This window comes from Cupressus sempervirens, chromosome 11, assembly GCF_028749045.1.
Source record: "Cupressus sempervirens isolate cs-2001-9-10 chromosome 11, ASM2874904v1, whole genome shotgun sequence".
NCBI lineage: Eukaryota > Viridiplantae > Streptophyta > Pinopsida > Cupressales > Cupressaceae > Cupressus > Cupressus sempervirens.
The window spans coordinates 708,147,095-708,168,396 of record NC_143128.1 but is presented as its reverse complement, the minus strand read 5'-3'; the positions used below and the strand labels follow the sequence as shown (position 1 = coordinate 708,168,396).

The 21,302-nt window shown below is 37.0% G+C and overlaps 1 protein-coding gene across 2 annotated transcripts in view; it reads right to left on the bottom strand.

Moving 5' to 3' along the window:
* Positions 1-1,043: 1,043 nt before the first annotated feature.
* The window catches only part of LOC149531653 (trihelix transcription factor PTL-like), a 38,740-nt gene continuing 18,481 nt past the window's right edge, over positions 1,044-21,302 (bottom strand). The window contains exons 2-3 of one of the 2 annotated variants that reach the window (XM_089810007.1): positions 2,829-3,862; positions 1,044-1,607 (exon numbers count right to left, since the gene is read on the bottom strand). In XM_089810007.1, coding sequence (XP_089666133.1) covers positions 2,830-3,862 — 1,033 coding nt within the window. In that variant the 3' untranslated portion in view covers positions 1,044-1,607; position 2,829. Of the gene's footprint in view, positions 1,608-2,457; positions 3,863-21,302 lie in introns of those variants that run through there. The other variant, XM_089810006.1, reaches the window with a different exon arrangement.

Genomic DNA, 21,302 nt, shown 5'->3' with positions numbered 1-21,302 from the left:
TGGAAGAAGTTAATGAAGGCTAGCTAAGTTCATTACCTTAGCTAAGAAAATGAAAGAAAAGGGAAGAGTTATATTAGAAGATCATTTGATGTAAGCCCAAGTGGCAATTTCCCTTTCTTCTAGAGTAGGACAAGTGTTTATTTCTGATTGGCCACCATTTTGGTGCCTTCTCATTGGTTGCCACTTGTTGCACTTTTTTCATTGGTCCATTGATGAGGTGGCAACTTTTCATTGGTCGATGGGGTGGCAACCCTAATTAGTGTTTTGAGGATCCAATCTAGATCGTTGATCTTGTTTTGATCTCCACCGTCCGTTGTATTTTTGGCCCCTATATAAGGCCATTTTCTCTCATTTGTAAAGTGTTGGAGAAATTGTTGCAAAGATAATACCAAAATTGCTCTCTTTTTCATTGTTGCGATTTGCATATTGATTAAGAACATTGGGTATTATTGCATGTTTTCTACTTCCACTTAGATTTCCTTTCAAGTTGTTGAAGCAAACTTTATTTGAAGTTGTCTAAGTGAGAGTAAAGTAGATGGATAGTTGTATGGTAGCATTTGTAAATGTTTGATAGGGATCAATACTAGACCACTAGCATCCTAGCAGCTGGTTGGGAAGCCATGTGTCATAAACTAGTTTATTATTCCTTTGAATGATTGCACCTGTGGAAGTGAGGTCGTTGGTCAGCTCTCATTAGGTTCAATCCCCGTCCATTTGCTAACCTTCCATTCATAAGACTAGGAGTAGAATAGTGAGTAGCTGGGTAGTCGAAGTTTAGAGAAGGAAGTTAGAGGAGTAGGTCAAGTATTAGAATACATCCAATTACCTTCCACCACCACCATTTTCCCATCAACATCATCAACGGCAGACACACCCTCCATCATCACTACCATCAACATTATCTGCCACCCGCACATTTTACAAATCGAGCCACCATCACCTTCATCCCATCAAAGTCCAAGTCACCCTCAACAATTTGCGTAAGGCCGCCTATGTGATTACCAACAAATCACATCAATAAAACTGAGCGAGTATCCACAACAGTAAAGAACATTGGAGTTATTCTTATATCCCATGAGCAATAACTTTTCAAGAGAGGAATTGTATGTTTGATACTCTGTATCAAATGTTCAATTGCCAATATGTTATGTAAGTGATACAAAACTCGCATCAACAAACACAAGGTCCATTTTATGCAACAATGGCACACTATAAATACCCTACTTCATATGGTAGCCTTTGTTCCCAATCCTAAATGGTATGCACCGGAAGCTAGTAAGTTGTATTTTTGTATTGGCAAAGAGATGAAAGAAGATTAATGAAGGGCCTTTATAAGATGTATTCAACTGAAGAGTCAAGTTTACTTCGCACGTAATGGATTGCCTTTACTAATCTTTGTGGTCCAACATTTGGAAAACTAGAGGTAAAAATAAATAAAGCTACATTACCTCAAAATGATTCTATTGGATGCGGACATGGCATGGAAGAGACACCCCAAAGTTGAGGACATTGATATTTGATTCCTTTCATATGTCGCTAATTCCTCTACTACAAAGCAGAATTGGTTCTCATACAACTTCCTTCACTCTCAGGAGAAATAGGTTGACCTGTAGACATGCAAAAAAAGTTGGCGGTTATGCATAGTGCTTTGCAACTCCAATATCATTAAACTTTAGAGTAATGACAAACTCCAACTTTAGTGCATAGTGCTTTGCAACTCCAATATCATTAGATTTTAGATTAATGACAAACTCCAACTTTAGGTGAGATGTTGATTCAAAAGATGCCAGCCAGATCAAGGAGGAGAGACGGGAGAGATTGGGGAGTTCCATTAGATGAGCCAACCCTCATTGTGGCAGCGACTCAAAGATGAACTCTAATTTTGATGTAGTGTTGGGAGATGTCAATTAGAAACACTGTGGAATATGTTCAACAAGATAAACCAAACTTGATTTGTGATCAGATACTCATCATATATCTTCCTTCACAAGAGAAACAACTTAATGAGTAAGATTACGTACAAAGAAGAAAAATTTAAGTCATAAATGTGTGTATGTGTGCATGTGACTTCTAATAAATTGGAAAGGTAGCAAATTACACTTTAACGAATTCCAAAATATAGTTTTGAAAAACTCTCTTTGTTTTTACATATACTAGTCATATACAACATAAGCCAAAATAGATTGTAAGTTAAGATCATATAGGTTTTTTCTAGCATGCCATTTTATCATAGTTTGGTGTAAAGCCATTTTGTCAGCCATTCAAGCTCAACCCACAAGCCCCATTGAGGTAAGACAAGCTGGCATAGACTACGCCCACAAGATCTCCAGGTGTCTTTATCAAAAAAAAAAAAAAAAAAGATTATATATACACGCAGGTATAATTCTAAATTGCAAAAATCAACTAGAAAAATATATCACCATACAACTATACAAGAAAATTGTGACAGTAAAGAAGTTGCAGGTAGAACATGAATATATTATCTTCACTGACAATCTTGTATAAACATTCCAAAAAATTTGCCTGAAGTATTCATAATATCACATTTGTTTGCTTAAGCATGTGACTCAAATGCTAAGCCTGATCGAATATATTGCTCTGAACAGGTGAGGAAGGTTAAAGCAAATCTCAGGCATATAATTGTGCCTATTATAGGTACATGCTGAAACTTGAAAAATTCTCTAGATAGCAGGGTTAAGAGGTTGACCACTTAATCAAAATTTACCTACAAGTTAAAATCTCTCTAGCAGCAGTTAGTTCTAAAAACTGGAATCTGAACACCTAACTCAATCAGCAGCTGAGAAACAAATCAACCAAAAATTCTCTACCTTATAGAGTTGCCTCAGGAGTGATATGAATGCAGTCCACTTTGTCTTTAAACTTATCAGATTCTGCTCCATCATCTACCTTACCTCCAACAATACTTCTCAACTCAGAAGAATAAGGAAGACATCCTTCCTCCTTTTTCCCATTAATGACATCCTTGTAGGCAGCCATTAATTTATCCCATTTCTCCCTGCATTGTTTTCCATCACGCTTTATTCCTTGCGAATCAAGTGCCTCTGCCAACTCTTCCCAAAGCATTGCCCTTGTCATAGAAATAGCAAACCTGCTCTCCATTTCCCCTCTCAATTTAATTAGGTGCAACACCTCTCCCCTTTTCCAATTCTTAGAACATCTTTTGGAGCCCTGGTTCTGTCTCTTCAGTACTGCATTAATGCCACAACTGGCAGATGATGATAAAGGCAATCCTCTATCATCAAGCAGCTTCTGAACCAGAACAATCATCGCATTATCCAAAATGTTTCGATGCTCCCTTTCATCTTCTCTCCTCTTCTCCTCCCTCTCCCACCTTACCTTCTCTCTAGCTTGCTCACTCCTCGCAATTGACTCTAGAAGCTCCTTGAAGAAGATCTGCTGCTGAGAAAGCAGAGTCTCCAGCAGGGATTTCACCACACCAACATCAGCCCCAGAAACATATCTAGCGTACTGCTTCCTTTTACGTGAGCAAGACATCTCCCATGCTTCATCCTCCTCATCATCCAAACTATCATTAAACATTGGCAGATTCCCGTCAGTTTCTTCATTCCAGATTCCAATATTCACCTGCTCCCTGCAACTAAACTCCTTTTGCCACATCAAATCCTTGTCATTCCTATCTTTCTCCTTTGGCATCAATTTGCCAGAGAGCAGGGGATAAAGCTCATCATAGTAAGGGTTTTCTTCCCTGCCCTTGAGGCCATCTCTAACATCCTTATAACCGGCCATGAGCTTCTCCCACTTATCCCTACATTGCTGTGCATCTCTGAAAAGCTGCCCCTTTTGCAAAGTTTCTGCAATCTCATCCCAAAGCTCACTCTTCCTGTTAATAAGGAAAAGGCTAATATTTCCTCAAGGAGCCCTTTTTCCAAAAAACAAATCAGAAACTATACAGTCATTTAAAATGAACATTAGTCTCAATCTATACGAGATATTCTTATAAAAAAAAATTCAAATTTAGTATAACCATTTACATAAAAGAAAGAAATCTATTTTTTTAAACCAGTTTTACGAAAAATGGAGAATTTAATAATAATCAGATCATGCAACTTGTTCTTCATGGAAGTCGGGAAACTTTTTGAGGGTAATATATAATCTTATAACCAAGCAATTTTTGAAAAACACAAAAATCATATATAATCTTCCATTTAAGGTCATTAAGTTCAGAAAAGTGGCGAAATTTCCCTTGCTATCTGCCCAACTTCTGAAAACATTGGGACGTGCCCAGGCTTTTGGATGTCCCCATTTATCTATTGAATGTCAGGGAAGAAACCATGTCTTTCAACCATCTCAAAGACATCTAAACGTCACCAACGGTCAGTCAGGCCTCTCTTTTTGAAGTTTAAAAAAAGGTAAATAAATCAGACATTATTTTGGCTATTTTGATTATCATTCTTTCATATTCAATTTGTATCTTCGTGCTTCTTTTTTTAAGGTTGAAGATCAAATTTTTTAAGTTTAATATAAATAATAAATTTATTAATAAATAGAAGTTAACAAGTTCTCCCCTTAAAGGTCCCAGTCCATACCCATACCCAATCAGGTTGAGCTCTAGGGCTGTGACAGAAGCAGGCAAGGAGTGTCCCTGTCACCCTGACTACTATTGTGAGGTTTTCACACCATCACCCCATTACAAATGGGGACCCCCTATTTTCTCTAGCAGCAGGAGTAGTGGTCTTAGTTGGATATAGGCGGTCTTGGTAACAGTTTTTTAAGTCTCCATCTCCAACAAATACATTTGAGGAATTTTGGCCCAGTTGGGAAGTCAAGTTAGTCTGGGATATGAATAAGAGTTGAGCTAGACTAGTCAAAGATATGGAGTTGATATCAAAGGATTTGTGATGAAATGAGTTAGAACGTTTTGAAAATACTTGTCTCAGCTTCAACTTGATCTCCTGAAGTCAGGATGCGTTGTGGGAGGTCACACTGCTAAAGACATGCAAAATACTGAAATTTGGCCAAGTGTGGAATTCTTTGGAAAGCCCCAAAATCTAAAATCTTTATTACTCTTATGAAGGTGAAACATCCTGACAATATTTAGATAAAATACACTTAAAGTATAATGTAACTTGATCGTTATATCTTATACAAACCACTTTGCCCTCTAAGCTAAAATTTGACTAAGTCTAGATAAGGAGAATATAGAGTGGCTGAATTTCTCTTGTCCTAGGAATTCTGCCCCATAAACTTCCTCTGTTTCTAATATCTCTGCCCTTATAGAACATCAAAATCTTGATGCAGCCAAACCTCCAAGTTGTGGGGATAGAAAATTGATGATCAAAGGATCAAGGTGATGAGATTATGAGGGCAAATGAGAGATTTTAAAACATGGCATGAAGGATGGTAGAATTTCTCTGATCCTAGGAATTCTGCCCTAGGAAATTCCTCTCATCTTGAAATCTTCCCCTAAGAAGAAAAACACCAAAATGTGATGAAGTCAAAATGCCTAAGCTGTGAGACAAAAAATTGATGATCAAAACCATGAGATTGTAAGGTAAGAGATAAGTTTTTTGAAGAAGGCAAAGAGCATGAGATCTGGTCAGAGTTCTTCTAATCAGAAGAATTCTGCCCATAATAATTCCTCAAGCTTTAAAGTCTCCGCCAATGAAAATCAGTTACCTCTATGAAGGCATGTACCCAAGTTGTCAAGTGATTCAAATTGGAAGTGGGATGTGAAAGAATGAAGGCTGATGATCTGTTTTTTTTAGCAAATGGGACATGAGAGGATGGCAGAATTCCATAAACCTAGGAATGCTGCCCATCATTATTCCTCTCTCCAACCCCTACAATGAGGACAAATTTTGATGCAACTAGAATGCCCTAGAGGAGAGAGGAAATAATCGACGAGGTAGGGAAGCTAAATGTTAACTGAACAATTTTAAAGATGAGATGTTGAGATTGAATGAGGTCAATGTTGAAGAAAGGATGGCGGAGTCCCTCTAATCCTAGGAATTCTGCCCTTAGGAGTTTCTCAAAAACTTAAATCTCCACCTCCTTCAATATGGAATTTTCCTGCAAACTTGACCAATTCAATGAGTCTAATGCCAGCAAAGAGAGGTTAAATTTGACAAATTCTTGAAGGGTGAAATCAAGTTTTAGGCCAAAAAAAGATGGAAGACAAGTCTAGTTGGAATTCATCCAATCCAAGGAATTCTGCCATGAGTTTAAAAGGCCAAAATGGATGCAAAACGAAATTAAAACTCCTCCTAGCCCCCCAAAATGATCAATTCTGCTAAACACTACTGAGAACTATCAGCAACATATGGTTTTGGAAATGGCTGAACTTTTCACTAAAGAGAGGAATTTCATTCCTTATTTGCCAAAGTCTCTGCCAAGAACTGGCAATGAAGAGTGAAAAGGTCAAATTTGAGCAATTTCAAAGGATGATGAAATGACTTTTTTCCTCTTTCCAATTGCCGATGGAGTTCAAATGAAAAAGGCAATGAGAAGCCAACAAATGTCTTGGCAGAATTCCTCTAATCCTAGGAATTCCACCCCAAACTTTTCCTTCAAATCAAAAATCTACACCTTGGAGAATTTAACCAGCAAGGGCCCCAAAACTCTGGATCTTAATCTCAGATTTAAAAGCAAAATTTGACAATATAAAACATTTGATAAAATCAAACTAATTGGGAGAAAATCCGTCCACTAATGGACAAAGAGCTGAAGCAAAATTGGATCTATGTGCTTAAAAAGAACAAAATCAAATTTATTTATCACAAAGACCAAGTTGACCAGCACGATGAGAAGTAGAGTTTAAATATTTAATTGGCCTAAAAGGCCAAGTCGCCCAATGGATAGACACATCTTTGTCTCAAGCCACCCACACAAAGAGAGAAGTATAAATTCATTTGCAACATCAATCAAAGCAAATTCAGCTCTGCTTAATACAGCAATCTTCTCCTCTTGAAGGCATTGAACTATCTCTTGCAATCGACAACCAATTATATCTTGTGAGAGTAGCAATTTCATCAGCACTAAGGCAGTGAACTATTGAGAGGAGGAAGCAGAACATCTTAATGTGGTGGCAATTCTACCTTTGTGAGCAATTTGGAAACTTGAAAAGACATCAAGTTTTAGCATTTACGGAAGATTTCTCTCAAAAATCTGAATTAAAAGGGTGGCGATTAATAAAATCTGGGTAAAATATTGTAAAATTCATTTGATTTCCAGATTTTAACAAAATTTCATTTCAAAATTGAGAGATTTGGTCTTGCATTGGGGAAAGTCCATGATCAAACCCATTTTACCTCTTTGACTTAATGTTGACTTTATGAAAGCACTAAGATTTCTTTTGTTCCATTATTTCATTAACTTAATGCATTTCCTTCCTTTGTTTTGCAAGGTAAATTGTTCAAGGAGAAGCTACGAGAGCAAGGAGATGATGGCAGGCCAAGCTCAAAGACTTCAAATGCGAGGGAAGACCAATGATAAAGTATCGTACTATCAAAGATTCAAAATTAATATTGTATGTATATCTGTATCAAATGCATTTACAATTATGTATGTTTTTAAAATACATTGCATTTATAGATATATATACTAAAGAGTTGTGCCCAACCACACCCAAGCAAAAATATCCTATGCTCCACGGAGTTTCCGAGACGGGGACATCTTAGGGGCTGGGGACATGTTTCCGGTACGGGGACAGGTCAAAGCCATAATTTAGGGGACAAGACCTTAGGGGATGACAATTAAAAACATAGGGAATTTTTTCATACAGAGAGACAAAATTCAAATATGCATATCATAACATTGATAAACCATTCACCATAGACATTTTAGAAGCTCAATACATGGAAAATTATCAAATGACAAATACTAAGTACCTCCATTATAACATCACATACATACATAGTAAAATCAAAATGCCTGAAGTCTCCAAGTATTATGCATGAAATCAGAATGGAATAAAGAGAAGTGCAACTAAAATAGTAAGTACTAAATAGAAATACTAAATGCAATCTTTCCTCACTATTGCTGCTACTGTTGCTCTACGTTTTTTTTCCCTCTTACCAAGTACATCATATCTTTAAATGAGTAGAAGAGTTAACTGTTTTAGTGTTTTAATGGACAAATATGGTTTGCATATTTTTATCATGTCTTATAAGACAACTACGGACTCTCACAAAAAGCAAAATTTAGTGTTTTGCCTTTACCCAACTAGCTGGAAAAAAAGGGGATAGCCAGAAGTTTTGGGAACGGTTGGAGGGTACGGCCAGAAGTTCCAGGGATGGCCCGGTACTGCTGGCCGTCCCCATGTCTCCTGCCCAAATTTTTTTGCCGTTTCAGGGATGTTTCTGAATTTGGCAAAAAGGGGGTAGCTTTAGGGATGGCAAAAATCCATCCCCACATCCCTGTTTCGTCCGCAGGACAGGTACAAGCCTAAAAGCATAGGGGACATGTCCCCGCGGAACACTGAAAAAATCACCATACGGACATATCAAGATCCTGTACTTGTATCTGACCTTGTAAAACCAGCAACTTAATAACAAATTTTAATAGTAAATAATAACTTTATGCTCCTTTTGAGGTTACAATAACTCCATGCAATAAGGATGTCATTAGATATGAGAAACGTTTCTTTTCTTCTGTTTTTTTGTCGTTTTCTGGTTCGTAATATGTCTCCTATACTATTGAGGGAAATTGTAAATATCTTTATCATTTGGTTTGCCAAGATATTCCAAAGAATTATTGTTGCTTCTATGCACTTGACAATTCAGATCTAAGAATGTAGGGACTGACTTTTCTTTTGTTTTCATAAGAAAATGCAACAGATTAAACTGAATCATTTTATAATTAAACAAAGAATATCTGTACAAAGAACAGATTGAATAGCGCCCTGCTTTTCAGAAACATGAATATTTGTCTCAACCCTTGCCAAATAGTTCAAAATTCTTTAAATCATCCAGTGATACACATGAATTTTAAGTAAATTGAAACAATAAATTCTAAACCTTTGCCCAAATTATTAAATCAACAATATAATCCCACAGCTTTTCCAACAATGAGGTGAATTTCAGTACCAACATAATTTGGCTATTGTTTAAAAAATAAATTAAAAAATTTCATTCATTCAAATAAAATATATTTCAATCTAATAACAGTTTTGAAAGAATGCTCCAAATTATTATATTAAATGTAAAAAAATTGTTTTCTGGTAAATTGCCTCATCATAGGAATCCTTTGGTTTCAAACCTACTTATAGTTGCACCTAGCCTTATCTATTCATAAATGTGTTTTTCAGGAGTTCGGAACTAGAGTTCTACTATGAGAGCCCCATTGATGTACCACTTGAGCTTGAGCTTATTCCATCAACAATTTGTTGTGAAATGTAACATAGGAGATGTGGTAGGGAATGGGTTAGATTTATATCCTTATATAATGTCCCCAACCTGGACTTCACTTGATATACCTGAGATTCCCAATGAAGGTTTCTATTATGCTTGTGAATGGCAATTTACTGAGTCTCTGCAATATTCCCTACTAGAAAGCTGCCTATTTCCAATGTTTGCATGCATAACTATGCATTTGAATTAAATTGAATTAAGATACAATGAATGGTTCATAATACATTTAATATTTAACATACTTAAGCCCCAACTCCTTACTTCTCTCCTAAACATCAACCCTGAGAAGGATGGGAATTACTTGTCCTTAGGAGACTTAGAAACCAATCTACAAGCAGGCTCCTTCAAGATTTCCGGATCACATATCTGGACCCATCATGGGACTTTTCCCTCGAGGCATAGGAAATAGATGTCCTTACCCCATCTTGGAATTCACTACCTTGTGAGGAATTACTCCTCTCCCTACCAAAACCAACCTATCCTCTTAAAAGGCTATAGTGAGTGATAAGGAATAGGCTATGTATATATTAATAGCTCATGTATTGCTAATAAACGTAAATACATACATATATATACATATATATATATAGATAGATAGATATACCAACGCAGCCGATATATAATTTCGATTTTACTATTATTGACAGATATATTTATTTAGACCATATAAGGGTTCCTTATCCCTAACAGAATTCAGATATAATATTCTGTAAATCAATAGTTAACTTGTAGATATGTTACAGCATAATTTGCTGTCACATAATGTTTGCCAGCAATATAAATGATTCAGTTCCTTTCTCATCTTTTCCTTGTTGGGAGTATCAAATATATTTATACTCTCTTATCTTTCTGATCTTTTACCATGCTGAACAAATGTGCTCAAGACTTGTTCTTAAAAGGTGGCAACCCTTGAGGTTTGAGTAGTCACCTCCCTTCTATATTGATCCCTTCACGACAAGGATTAGACTTAATTAAGCACCGTTCCCCTAATTCATTCCATCAACGATGCCTGATTAAAATCAAGTTGTACTGAATCATTATTCAACCTTTGACTGTCTTTTAGAATCATTCCCCTAATAATCTTGTCTTCATAGTTGTCAGTTCAATGATGTTCTTTCCATAATATTATTGTGTGTGATCCTCAGATCAAACAGTAGTGATAGTTGCCATCTTATATTTATTGTTACTGCTTATTGACGTCTTAGACCATCGTGATTACATCAACCATAAATTGCTGATCTGTAACATTCAGTTAACAACATTATTAATCATTTAAATTTGACTTTATTCATAACTAGCCTTTGGCTCTTGGAGATTGCAATACTGTTATTCACCGTATTTTAAAAGGAATTATCTCATCCCATCAACTCCTCTATATGTGATTGTTCTTGCCTTAGCCACTTTGAAACAACAATATTGCCAATGAATAATCATTAGTCAATATCCTTGAGTATCGTGGATGTATTTATTTGGACTATTTGCCACCTTTACAGTCATAGCACTGTCTTCCATAATTTCTGATCTCAAGCGACCATCTATAATCGATAACTTCTAATTGTCTTCTTTGTCATTAGTTGATGCTTATGTTCACTTGCAATGCTGGCGATTTATAAGAAGCTACATCCTGTGTAACTGTTCTGTTTTGACCTTTTCCTATTAGGACTGCTGTTGATTAATTTTATTGCTTCAGGTTGCTGACTTGATTAATCAATCTTCGTATTTAAATCAATATATATTGGCTTGTAATCAAATTGGCACATATACTAATTTATTAGTCACTTGATTTCACCTATACTGATCCTTCTTAGTATGATAATCAACGTAATTTACCAAATTCTCTTGACAGTTAATTCTGTTTATAACTAATTGACTTTACATGCTTTTGCAATCATCCAGAAACTCCACAAAATTGGGATACTTGGTTGTGATACAAGAGCATCCTTGGGTCATTGGCAATCTTGCATGAACCAAAAATATTTCCTTTTGTTTTTTTTGTTTACTGTTCATTTGGGCAGTTTTCCAATTGTTGCAGCTTGTGATCGATCCAGCAGGCTCGTTTTCTTATGCAATCTTTATAGCGTGGTCTAGGCATCATGAGGTTCCTATTTCTAGCTCCGCAGGGTGTTTCGATGCTTCCAGATAATGTTAGCTTAAGATTGGTCCAGTCCCATTATGGTTTTCTTGTTCTAATGGCCAAGTTGGCAAGTTGTGGCTTGTAATGGACATTCACAACATGTGATGCATGTTGGCACATTGTTCTATGTTGTAATACATTTCATTGATCCTCTTATATGTTTGCAGGCACGATGTAACCATTTGAGAATTATTCTTATGGTTTGGGTCCTAACCTATCTGTTTGTAATATGTTTTCTTTGTCTTGGGATTAATGATTGGGTAAGCCGACCTATGGCTAGCAATCTTGTATATAAGTAGGTTAGAGCATCTAGTTTGAAGTGCAATGCAGAGCCTCAAGGTGCAAGGAAGAGCCTGGAAATGCAAGCTTGTAGCACTAAGTGTGGCAAAAGCAATAGATTGCCAAAGCTAGTTTATAAGCAACTAGAAGGTTAGGACTATAGTTTTGACTTTTGAGAAATGATTAGCTGCAAACTGGCTGACAGTTGTGTATTTACAATGGCAATGTAATAATTGCATTTGCAGGCCAACATGATAATAATCCAGTGATATTTCTTCCATAATGTGTTCATTGCTTGCTAGTTTATTGTGTATTCCTGTTGTTCCTTACTCTTGCTTCAATGTTGGACATCTCCCTTAGGGATTCTTTGATCTTGGCTGCATCAAGTGACATCAGAGCTAGTTTTGTTAGTGTTGTCAGTGTTGTTGGTGATTGCAAGCATTTGGAATCTCGTGTTTGACTTGCACCTCTTATTGCTATTGAAGTGACAGAAGTTGAGGTTCTGATCTACGTCAACCGTAGACTAGTGCAAGGTGGCAAATAGGACTTGCAATTGGAAGATTGATATTACACTTGTGAACATGGTTGTGGGGTAGCTGAAGATCAGATCTGACCTATAATTATGGTGGTTGCACAATAAGGATTGGTTGGCTGGTCTATTGATAAGTTTTTGGATTCCGAACAGACTTAGTTACTTGAGGTAGAATGTTTTTGCTGGTAGATTATCCGATCGGATTAGAGCAATTAACACTTGTGATCAAATCGTCGAACCCGAGGGATTGAAGATTGACATCTTGGTAAACATGCCACCTAGAAGAACAAATCCTAGAAGACTAAACCAAACGATGGAGGATTTCAAAAATGAGATAATGCTTTAGCTAGGGCTAAGGGAACCCCTAAGACCGGAGATGAATTTGAGGAAGTTGTTGAAGATCTTGAGACAGTTGAAGTTGAGATTCCTACCAAGGAGGAAAGATAATTGAGAGATATGGCACAAATGGGTAAAAGTCAGAGAATTGATATTGCATGTTTTTCTAGTTCTTTACATCCAGAGGAATTAATAGATTGGATTAATGAACTAGAGGATTACTGTGAACTTGAAGATGTTAAGGATCCAAAAGACTTAGGTTATCACAAACTAAGATGAAGGGTCATGCTGCCTTATGGTGGAAGGAATTACAGAAAGATAGAGAAGATAGTGGCAACCTGAAGATAGACAAATGGAGGGTTATGGTTTCTAGACTTAAAGTTAAGTTCATACCCGAGGAGTATGAACTTGAATTGTTTAAGAGGTTACAGAATCTGAAACAGAAGGATCTGAAAGTGAGTATATTGAGGAGTCTACAAAATCACAATCAGGTTTGGGCACCGAGAGTCATCCAAGGAGAAGGTGGCTAGATACATCAATGGTCTGAGACTTAACATTCAAGATGACTTGTGAATGTTGAGGATAAATTCAATTGGAGATACTTATCAGTATGCCATAAAGGCAGAAGATAAGTTGAAGAGAAAACAAGTTAACCTTAGGGTTAGAGATAAACCAGTTGACAATGGTACAGATAAACCAGTGATTGAAGATGAACCTAATCAAAGGACTCAAGGAAGGAGCAGAGGCAATGGAGAATTCAAAGGCACTTGTTTCAAATGTGGGAATGTTGAACATAGAACTTTCCAATGTTCAGTTGGTTTCAGCAAGGTCAAATAGAACCTAGTGGCACATGAGGAACAAGTGGAGAAGGATGAACTTGTTGAAAGAGAGGTTGAACCTGAGATAGGAGAATCTCTAATGTTCAAAAGTGATATGCTAAGCAAGAAGGAATCAGAGCCTATGCAGAGAAGGCAGTTGTTCCAAACTATTTGCAAGTCCGGTAACAAATGTTGCAAAGTGATAATAAATGGTGGAAAGCAGATAATCTTGTATCTGAAGACATTGTATAGAAGTTAGGACTGAGAAGACTTAAGCATCCTTGTCCTTATGGGATAAGCTAGTCTTAAGATGATCGCATGGTAGAAGTGAAAAGAACATTGGACCTTATCAAGATGAGATATTTTCTGATGTGGTTAATATGAGTGCTTGCCATATTTTGTTGGGTAGCCCTTGGCAATATGATGTTGGTGCTATTCATGATTGTCAAAGGAATGTTGTTTTTATCATCAAAAATGGCAGAAGATTCACTTTACTTCGTTTGAAGGATGAAATAATGAAAGCTAAGAATTTGAGCATGAAGACTTCCACCTTAGATGATCAGACTATTTTGGACCACAAGGTGATGGATCTACAACAAGTGGCTCATTGGATTTCTCAGGTTAAGAAATTACTTAAGTATTTGATGGATAGATATGACCTAGTGGACTTGACAATTGGTGACAACTGGTTGTTACAGCAGGTTATCAGAAAAGCTGGTACTGTGGCATCAGATTAGCAGCAGAATCCTACGAGTGATTAAAGACTGATATGTTGCAAAGTTTCAGAGGTGGAATCAGCAGAAAATGAAGCAAATACTAGTTGACAGCTACAATGATGTGTTGTGAGGTTTTCACACCATCACCCCAAAATTTTGGGGACCCCCTTTTTCGGTCACCTTGGCAATATGTTTTGAAGTTGTCCAAAAAAATTCCAATTTTAGAAAATTTTACATCTTGGACACCTTCAGGCCAGGAGAGAGGAGGTTTAGGTTTGTTTTTTCACCCGATTTTAAGCTTGATTTTCTAGAATGAGTAATTTTATCCTAAGGCCAAACAAATTTCAAAGAACTATACTTGGCAGGATAAAATTACAAAATTTTGGGGACGTAGATGATTTTATTTTGAAAATTGGATATAATTGTATAATCTTTAGCATTCACAAAATAACTTTTTGGATTTATTTGTTTCGGAAAATTTTTAATTTTTGCTGAAAATTGATTTTGTAATGGTGAAATTGAATTGAAATCGATTTTGGATGCAAAGAAAAAATGATTTATTTCTGTTAAAAAAAAATTAAAAATTAAAATTCAAAAATAAAATAGCATTGCAAAATCGATTTTGGATTAAATTGCAAAAATCGACATTAATTGCAAAAATCGACATTAAATGGATTAAATTTGCCTTGAAGATTTTAAAGTCTTTAAAGAAATTAGTAATTTAAAATTGAAAAAAACAATTTTGGCTTGCCAAATCCGATTTTTAATGATATATTAATTACTAAATCATCATTAAATGAAAACATTTAGCATCTCCAAGGCTTTATTAATTTTATTTTTGCAATTTTGGTATAACCGACAATTTACTAAAGCAAATCTCATTGTGGCAAAATTAATTTTTGGCTCATCATTTAATTGGGACCAGATTGTGCACTAATTAATGTTTTTTGTTTTTTTTCCTCTCCTAGGTGCAAATCGGCCAGCTAGGGAAGGCAAGTGAATTGGGTATAAAAAGGCTCTCCTTCCCCTTGTCTCCTCATTCTTCCATCTTCCTCTTCCATGCTTGGAGTAGCTCTTCCTCCTTGGACGATTTTTGGCAAAGGGCAGATTTGCATATGGGAGCAGCTCTTCTTCCTTGGCATTTTTTTTTATAGGGCAGTTCTTGGCGATTTTTATAAGGCAGATCTGATTTTCCTTGCCTTAGATGATTCTTGATTGATGTCTGATTTCCATAGAGAGGTACGAATTTTGTGGAGCTGCAAATTTTGTGGAGCTACGAATTTTGTGGAGCCAAATTTTGTGGAGCTGCGATTTTTGTGGAGCTACGATTTTTGTGGAGAGCCGAAATTTGTGGAAGTCTGATTTTCTTGAGGAGCTGCAATTTAGCATCAGATCTGGACAATATTATTTGGCAAAGGAAATAGGTGATTAAAGTCTGATTTTTTGGCATATGCATGGGCAATTTCAAGTGGGCAGAATTCTAATTTCTTCAGCTAGGGCATCAATATTTGCAAAGGGCTTGAAATTCTTAGGTCTGGTCCGAAATTCAAAAGAAGACCCGGCCATTGGTAAAGGTAAGTTCAATTCATTTAGAGTTGAAAGTGGTCCTTAAACGGATTTCGCTCTTTTGTTCTTGTCTAGTTTTGCTTCTCTTGATTCTTCTTGCATTCATCATCCACCACTTCATCATCCCATCTTAGGTTGAAGATTGAAGATTGATATGTGTAGAATTCATGATAGAGCATTTCGAAAGGCAGAAATAAGCTAGACCACCCTAAGAATAAAGTTGGGAGATATAAGTGTAGTCCATCCTAAGGCAACAACGAGGCAAAAATAAGTGGTAGTCCCACCCCTAAGTTGAAGATTGGAGATTGATAAGTGTAGTGATAGGACTTGGCGAGGCAGAAATAAGTGTAGAATCCATCGATAGAAAGAAGGTTGGAGATCGATAGGGATAGTCCATATCACTTAGAACAAAGGGGCAAAAATAAGTGTTTAGGATGGTAGATGTTAGTGCAAGCAAGAACCCTAAGAAAACAAATACTAAAAAAGACAAACAAGATATGATGCCCAAAACAACTTTCTTCTCGAAAATGAGGCAAATAACCGATACCAATGTCGGTACAATAAATATGATACAAGTAAAGGACAGACTATAGGAAGGACAATTCCCCATGGCAAAGATCTACAAAAGCAGAATTGGCTGCACAAAGAAAAGAAAAGAGTCACCAGATCATCGAGCTCATAGTGGCAGACTTCAAATCAGAGTATGGCAATCTCATGGTGCTTCTCAGCCGGATCATAGGCCTAGCTCAAGGTATGCAATATGAAAACTAGATGTACTTCTTTATTGATGAAATTGCAAATGGAAGGGGCAAATTTGATTGGGTTAGAATTATAAGAGAAAATCTAGAATTACAACTTAGGGCAGTGCAAAACTAGAAGCAATTCCACATGGGGTCCTAGCCCTTCTAGTTGATTGCAAGCTGATAAAGGTTGAAGTGCGAGCTTTGGTGAAGAATGAAATCGGGTGAAGGGCGAATTTGATTGAAGATTAAGATTCAAGAAGCCCCACGATTTCAAGAAAGAGCAGATTAGTAGAAGAGATTTGAAAATATTTAAGGCTAGGCAAGGCTTGGCTATTCGTGCAAGCTAGCTTGGTTGAATTCTAATGCGAAGGTTGGAAGACTAGGAAGGCAAGGATAATGGGGGAGATTAAGTTCGATTTCAAGGTAGTGGCCAAGAGCAAGGCTCTCAAGTTGCAAAGAAGTTTGCATCCAGGGAAGCCACCGAGGCCAAGACAAGATTACCCCAAATGCATGAAGACCTCATCCTTTCAAGGTCAAGACATCAAGTACAAGCAAGTTCGAGTGGTGATGAGAAAGTTTCTAAGGACAAGCTCAAGCATCCAAGGCTTCACCTTATCTCAAGGATTGAATAGATTTATAAGATAAGGTTGTTGAGGTGGCACTTTCATGTGCGTGCAATCAAATCATGCTAAGTGTCCTATGTTCTCATTGGTTGACAAATTATTGTAATTTTCTCATTGGCCCACAAAGTTGGTGCCCTCATGTAATTGGTTGAATAATGGTAACCCTAATTAGGGTTTGTAAGATATAATCTTGGCCCTTGATTTTGCCTCTTAATCTCAGCCATTCATTGTAATTTGGAGCCTCTATATAAGGCCATTTTGCTCTCATTTGTGAGAGTTATGTTGGAGAATTGTTGCCAAAATACTATCAAAATTGTTCTCTATTCATTGTTGTGGCTTGCATGGTGGATATGCATGATCATTTTGGTGTATTGCATGGTTCTTCTCATCTCTCAAATTAAAGTAGGATTTCATTTCATGTAGTTACAGTAGAAGTAGATGAATAGTTGCATGGTAGCATTAGTAGATGTTTGATAGGGATCTATTACTAGCCACTAGCATCCTAGTGGCTTGTTGGGGAAGCCTTGTGTGGTAAACTACTTCATTTTCCTTTGAACCATTGCATCTATGGAGGTGGAGCCGTCAGTTAACTTTCATTAGATTTGATCCCTGTCCATTTGCTAATCTTTCCATCCATAGGAGTAGGAGTAGAATAGCAAGTAGTTTAGGAGTTGGAATTTTGAAGAAGAGAGTTAGAAAAGTTGTAAGTCACAAGAACATTCACCTTCCATCACCATCACCTTCTCCATCAACATCATCCAGCATTCACACGGAATCACCATCACTGTTATTCCACCAAAGTCCAAGTTATCCTCGAACAAAAAGTGAAAGGCCGCCTACGTCATTACCAACAAATCACATCGATATACTAAGTTAGTATCCACTGGTGTAAGGAACATTGGAGTTATTCTCATGTCTTCATGAGTATTAACTTTTCAAGAGAGGAATTGTGTGTTTGATACTCCGTATTAGATATTCAATTGCTAATATGCTATGTAGTGGTACAAAAATAGACATCAACATGATGGTAAAGGCAGAGATAAGTGGTCCAGGAAAGCAAAGATTGTCATAGCAGTAGCAGTGATGAAATAAATGGAGGTTATTGGATGAGCACTTGCACCGGTAGTAGTAAGAGTGATTGTAGGCAGAATTTGAGCACTACTAGTTCTTCGAATGAGAAAGAAAAGTGGGTGAAGAATGTTCATGGCATCTACATACCGAACCTTGTCAAATGTTCATAAATTCCTTTTATGAAACATCATTAATTCACCTCGGGTGTCTAATGCAGGACCATCTTGGGTCGTTGGTTATCTTGCATAAATGAAAAAATATTTACTTTCAATTTATCTATTTACTGTTCATTTGGGTAGTTTTCAAAAGAAATAGCTTGCGATCAATCCAACGGGCTCATTTTCTTATGTGATCCTTATGGCGTGATCTAGGCATCATGGACTTCCTATGTCTAGCTTTGCAAGGTGTTTCAATGTTTCCAAATAAAGTTATCTTAAGATTGGTCTAGTCCTATTCAAGTTTTCATATTCTAACGACTAGGTTGGCAAAATGTGGCTTGCAATGGAGATTCATGGCATGTGATGCGTGTTGGCACATTGTTCTATGTTGTAATACATTTCATTGATCCTCTTGCATGTTTGCACAACAAAATGTATCCATTTAAGGATTATTCTTATGATGACCTATCTATTTGTAATATGTTTCCTTTGTCTTGGGATTAATGATCAGATAAGTTCATTGATGGTTGGCAATTGTATATAACTAGGTTAGAGGGTCTAGTTTGGAAGTGCAAGGTAGAGCTTGGAGGTGCAAGGAAGAGACTGGAAATCCAGGGTTGTGGCAAGAAGTGTGGCAAAAGTGATAGATTGTCGAAGCTAGTTTATAAGTAACTAGAAGGTTAGGTCTATAGTTTTGAAAGATGATCAGCTATGAACTGGTTAGTAGTTGTGTATTGACAACGACACTATAATAACTACAATTACAAACCAACCTGATGATAATCTAGTGATATTCTTCCGAATTATGTTCATTGCTTGCTAGTTTGTTGTGTATTACTCTTGTTGCAAGGTTGGACATCTCCCTTGAGGATTCTCTGGTCTTGGTTGCTTCAAGTTTATAGGAGGAGAAAAGGGTGGGGATATCACCATTTGGGTTTCCAATAAGGGTCATGACACCTTAACATGATCACAAGTGAGCCACACCTATAGATACCTCGTTATGATATACCACGTACAATGACTAATCTTACATTAGTATGGTGTTAGAGTAATAAGTTATATTGCACCTCTTTTATTTAGTTTACTTAGTCAGATAAGTTTTCCCTAGGTAACTATTAAACATGTGCTTCTTTGATTGATGTCACCACTACCTCTTCAAATACCACAATTGCTTCTAGTTGTCAAGTTAGCATCTCTTCTATGTTGATTTAGCACCTACTTTCATTTTAAAAACTCTTCTTTGAAGTGTGACGAAATCTCATGCATCCAAAAGACTATGTATGTGTGTATTTTGAGTGTTCCAGTACTCCCAGCCCCCCCCTCTCCCCCCTCCCCCCCCCCCCCCCCACTCTCTCTCTCTCTCTCTCTCTCTCTCATGTTTTCGCGATGGGAACATTTTTGAGACTTGGGAACTTCAAGGAAACATCCCCCATTGCACCACCACCACCTCAACTACCAAAAATACGTTGTTGAGATGCTGAGGACATGAAACATTCTTGAGGCATTTGGGGGACTCCGCCAATTCTCCAAACCATCTTGAGAACACCCAAGAGTCTCCACGGTGGGATGGCCAAAAAGGTGTTATTTTGAACTCTATTTTTTTTAGTCCCTACATGGTTTACAGATCCCATCTAAATTCCATGAACCCTATAAAACAGCCACAGATCCTCATTTCAAATTTTGACACACAAAAACAAATCAAGAAGCTGATAGTGTGAGAGTGAGTGAGAGCTATGAGTGCAAAAACTTGAAGCATGCAAAATTCCAAGAGTTGGAAGAAATCAACCATTGCATTTAACTGGAGAATGTTGAACTAAGAGATTGCTTGAAGAAGCAAATGACAAAGAGCAAAAGTTGTCTAATGTTGGAAACACCATAAAGGAGCAAACTAGAGAAAGTTCCGCTACAAAAAGTCACTCCATAAATGAGAATGTTGGCATTTGCACATTTTGTCCACACTCGAGAGATACTTCTTATGTACCAATTACTCAAAATGATAGCCTAGAAGAATCATCTACAAAAGATCAAATAGGAGTTGGCAAATGATCAGGTAGTTGACCAAGTGTCAGAGAAGGTAAAAAATGATTTAAGTTCAATTGCTTCTCTTAGTCATGATCATGCTTTTCAGCATTTGAGAAACATACCAAAGGCATTAGGATGAAATTGCTGACCAAAATGGAATACAATGGAAAGGGTCTTGGAATCAATGGCCAAAGTATTGTCAACCTTATAGAGCCAAGGGAAAGATCCTGATGCAAGGGATTGGGCTATGGTGAGGCTAGAGAATGCTCCAAAGACAAAAAAGTAGCATATTCTTCAAGAGTAGACACTTCAAACTATAGTAATGAAGGTCGCTACAAATCATCTCCTAAAAGAGATGAACATGATGAAGGAAAATCTAAAGTAAATTCCCCTAGGCAATTCAAGGCCAAATATAAGAAAGGAAAGTATAAAGGTGATGATCACTTTGAATCTTTTTTTATATTAAAAGTAGTAACCCTTTGGCACAAACCATATGGAACATGCAACCATGCACTTTTTGTCATGCACCTAATCACTGTGTAGCAAGGTGTAGTGAGAGGCAAAGGTTTTGTAGAAATTTAGTCATGCAAGCTAAGGAGACAGCGAGGTGTGCAACACACCTTCAATGTTCCTCTTTGAACAAGGAAATCACAATTAAGGATAAAGGTTAAAAATATTGCGCTCATTGCACGGTAAGTGGGCATTGGGTTGAGAAATGCTAGAAACTGCACCAAGAACTTCATCACTCACCAAGAACTACAAAACGACCCAATCAACAAGAGGTTGCAAAGGGAAAGGTGGAACCAATAGTTATCATCCCTAAGGCAGACTATAAAGAACCACAACCAAATAAAGATTAGCCGAAAAGGGAAAGTTCTTTTGCTCAGCTCCACAAAAATTGAGAAAACCTTATAT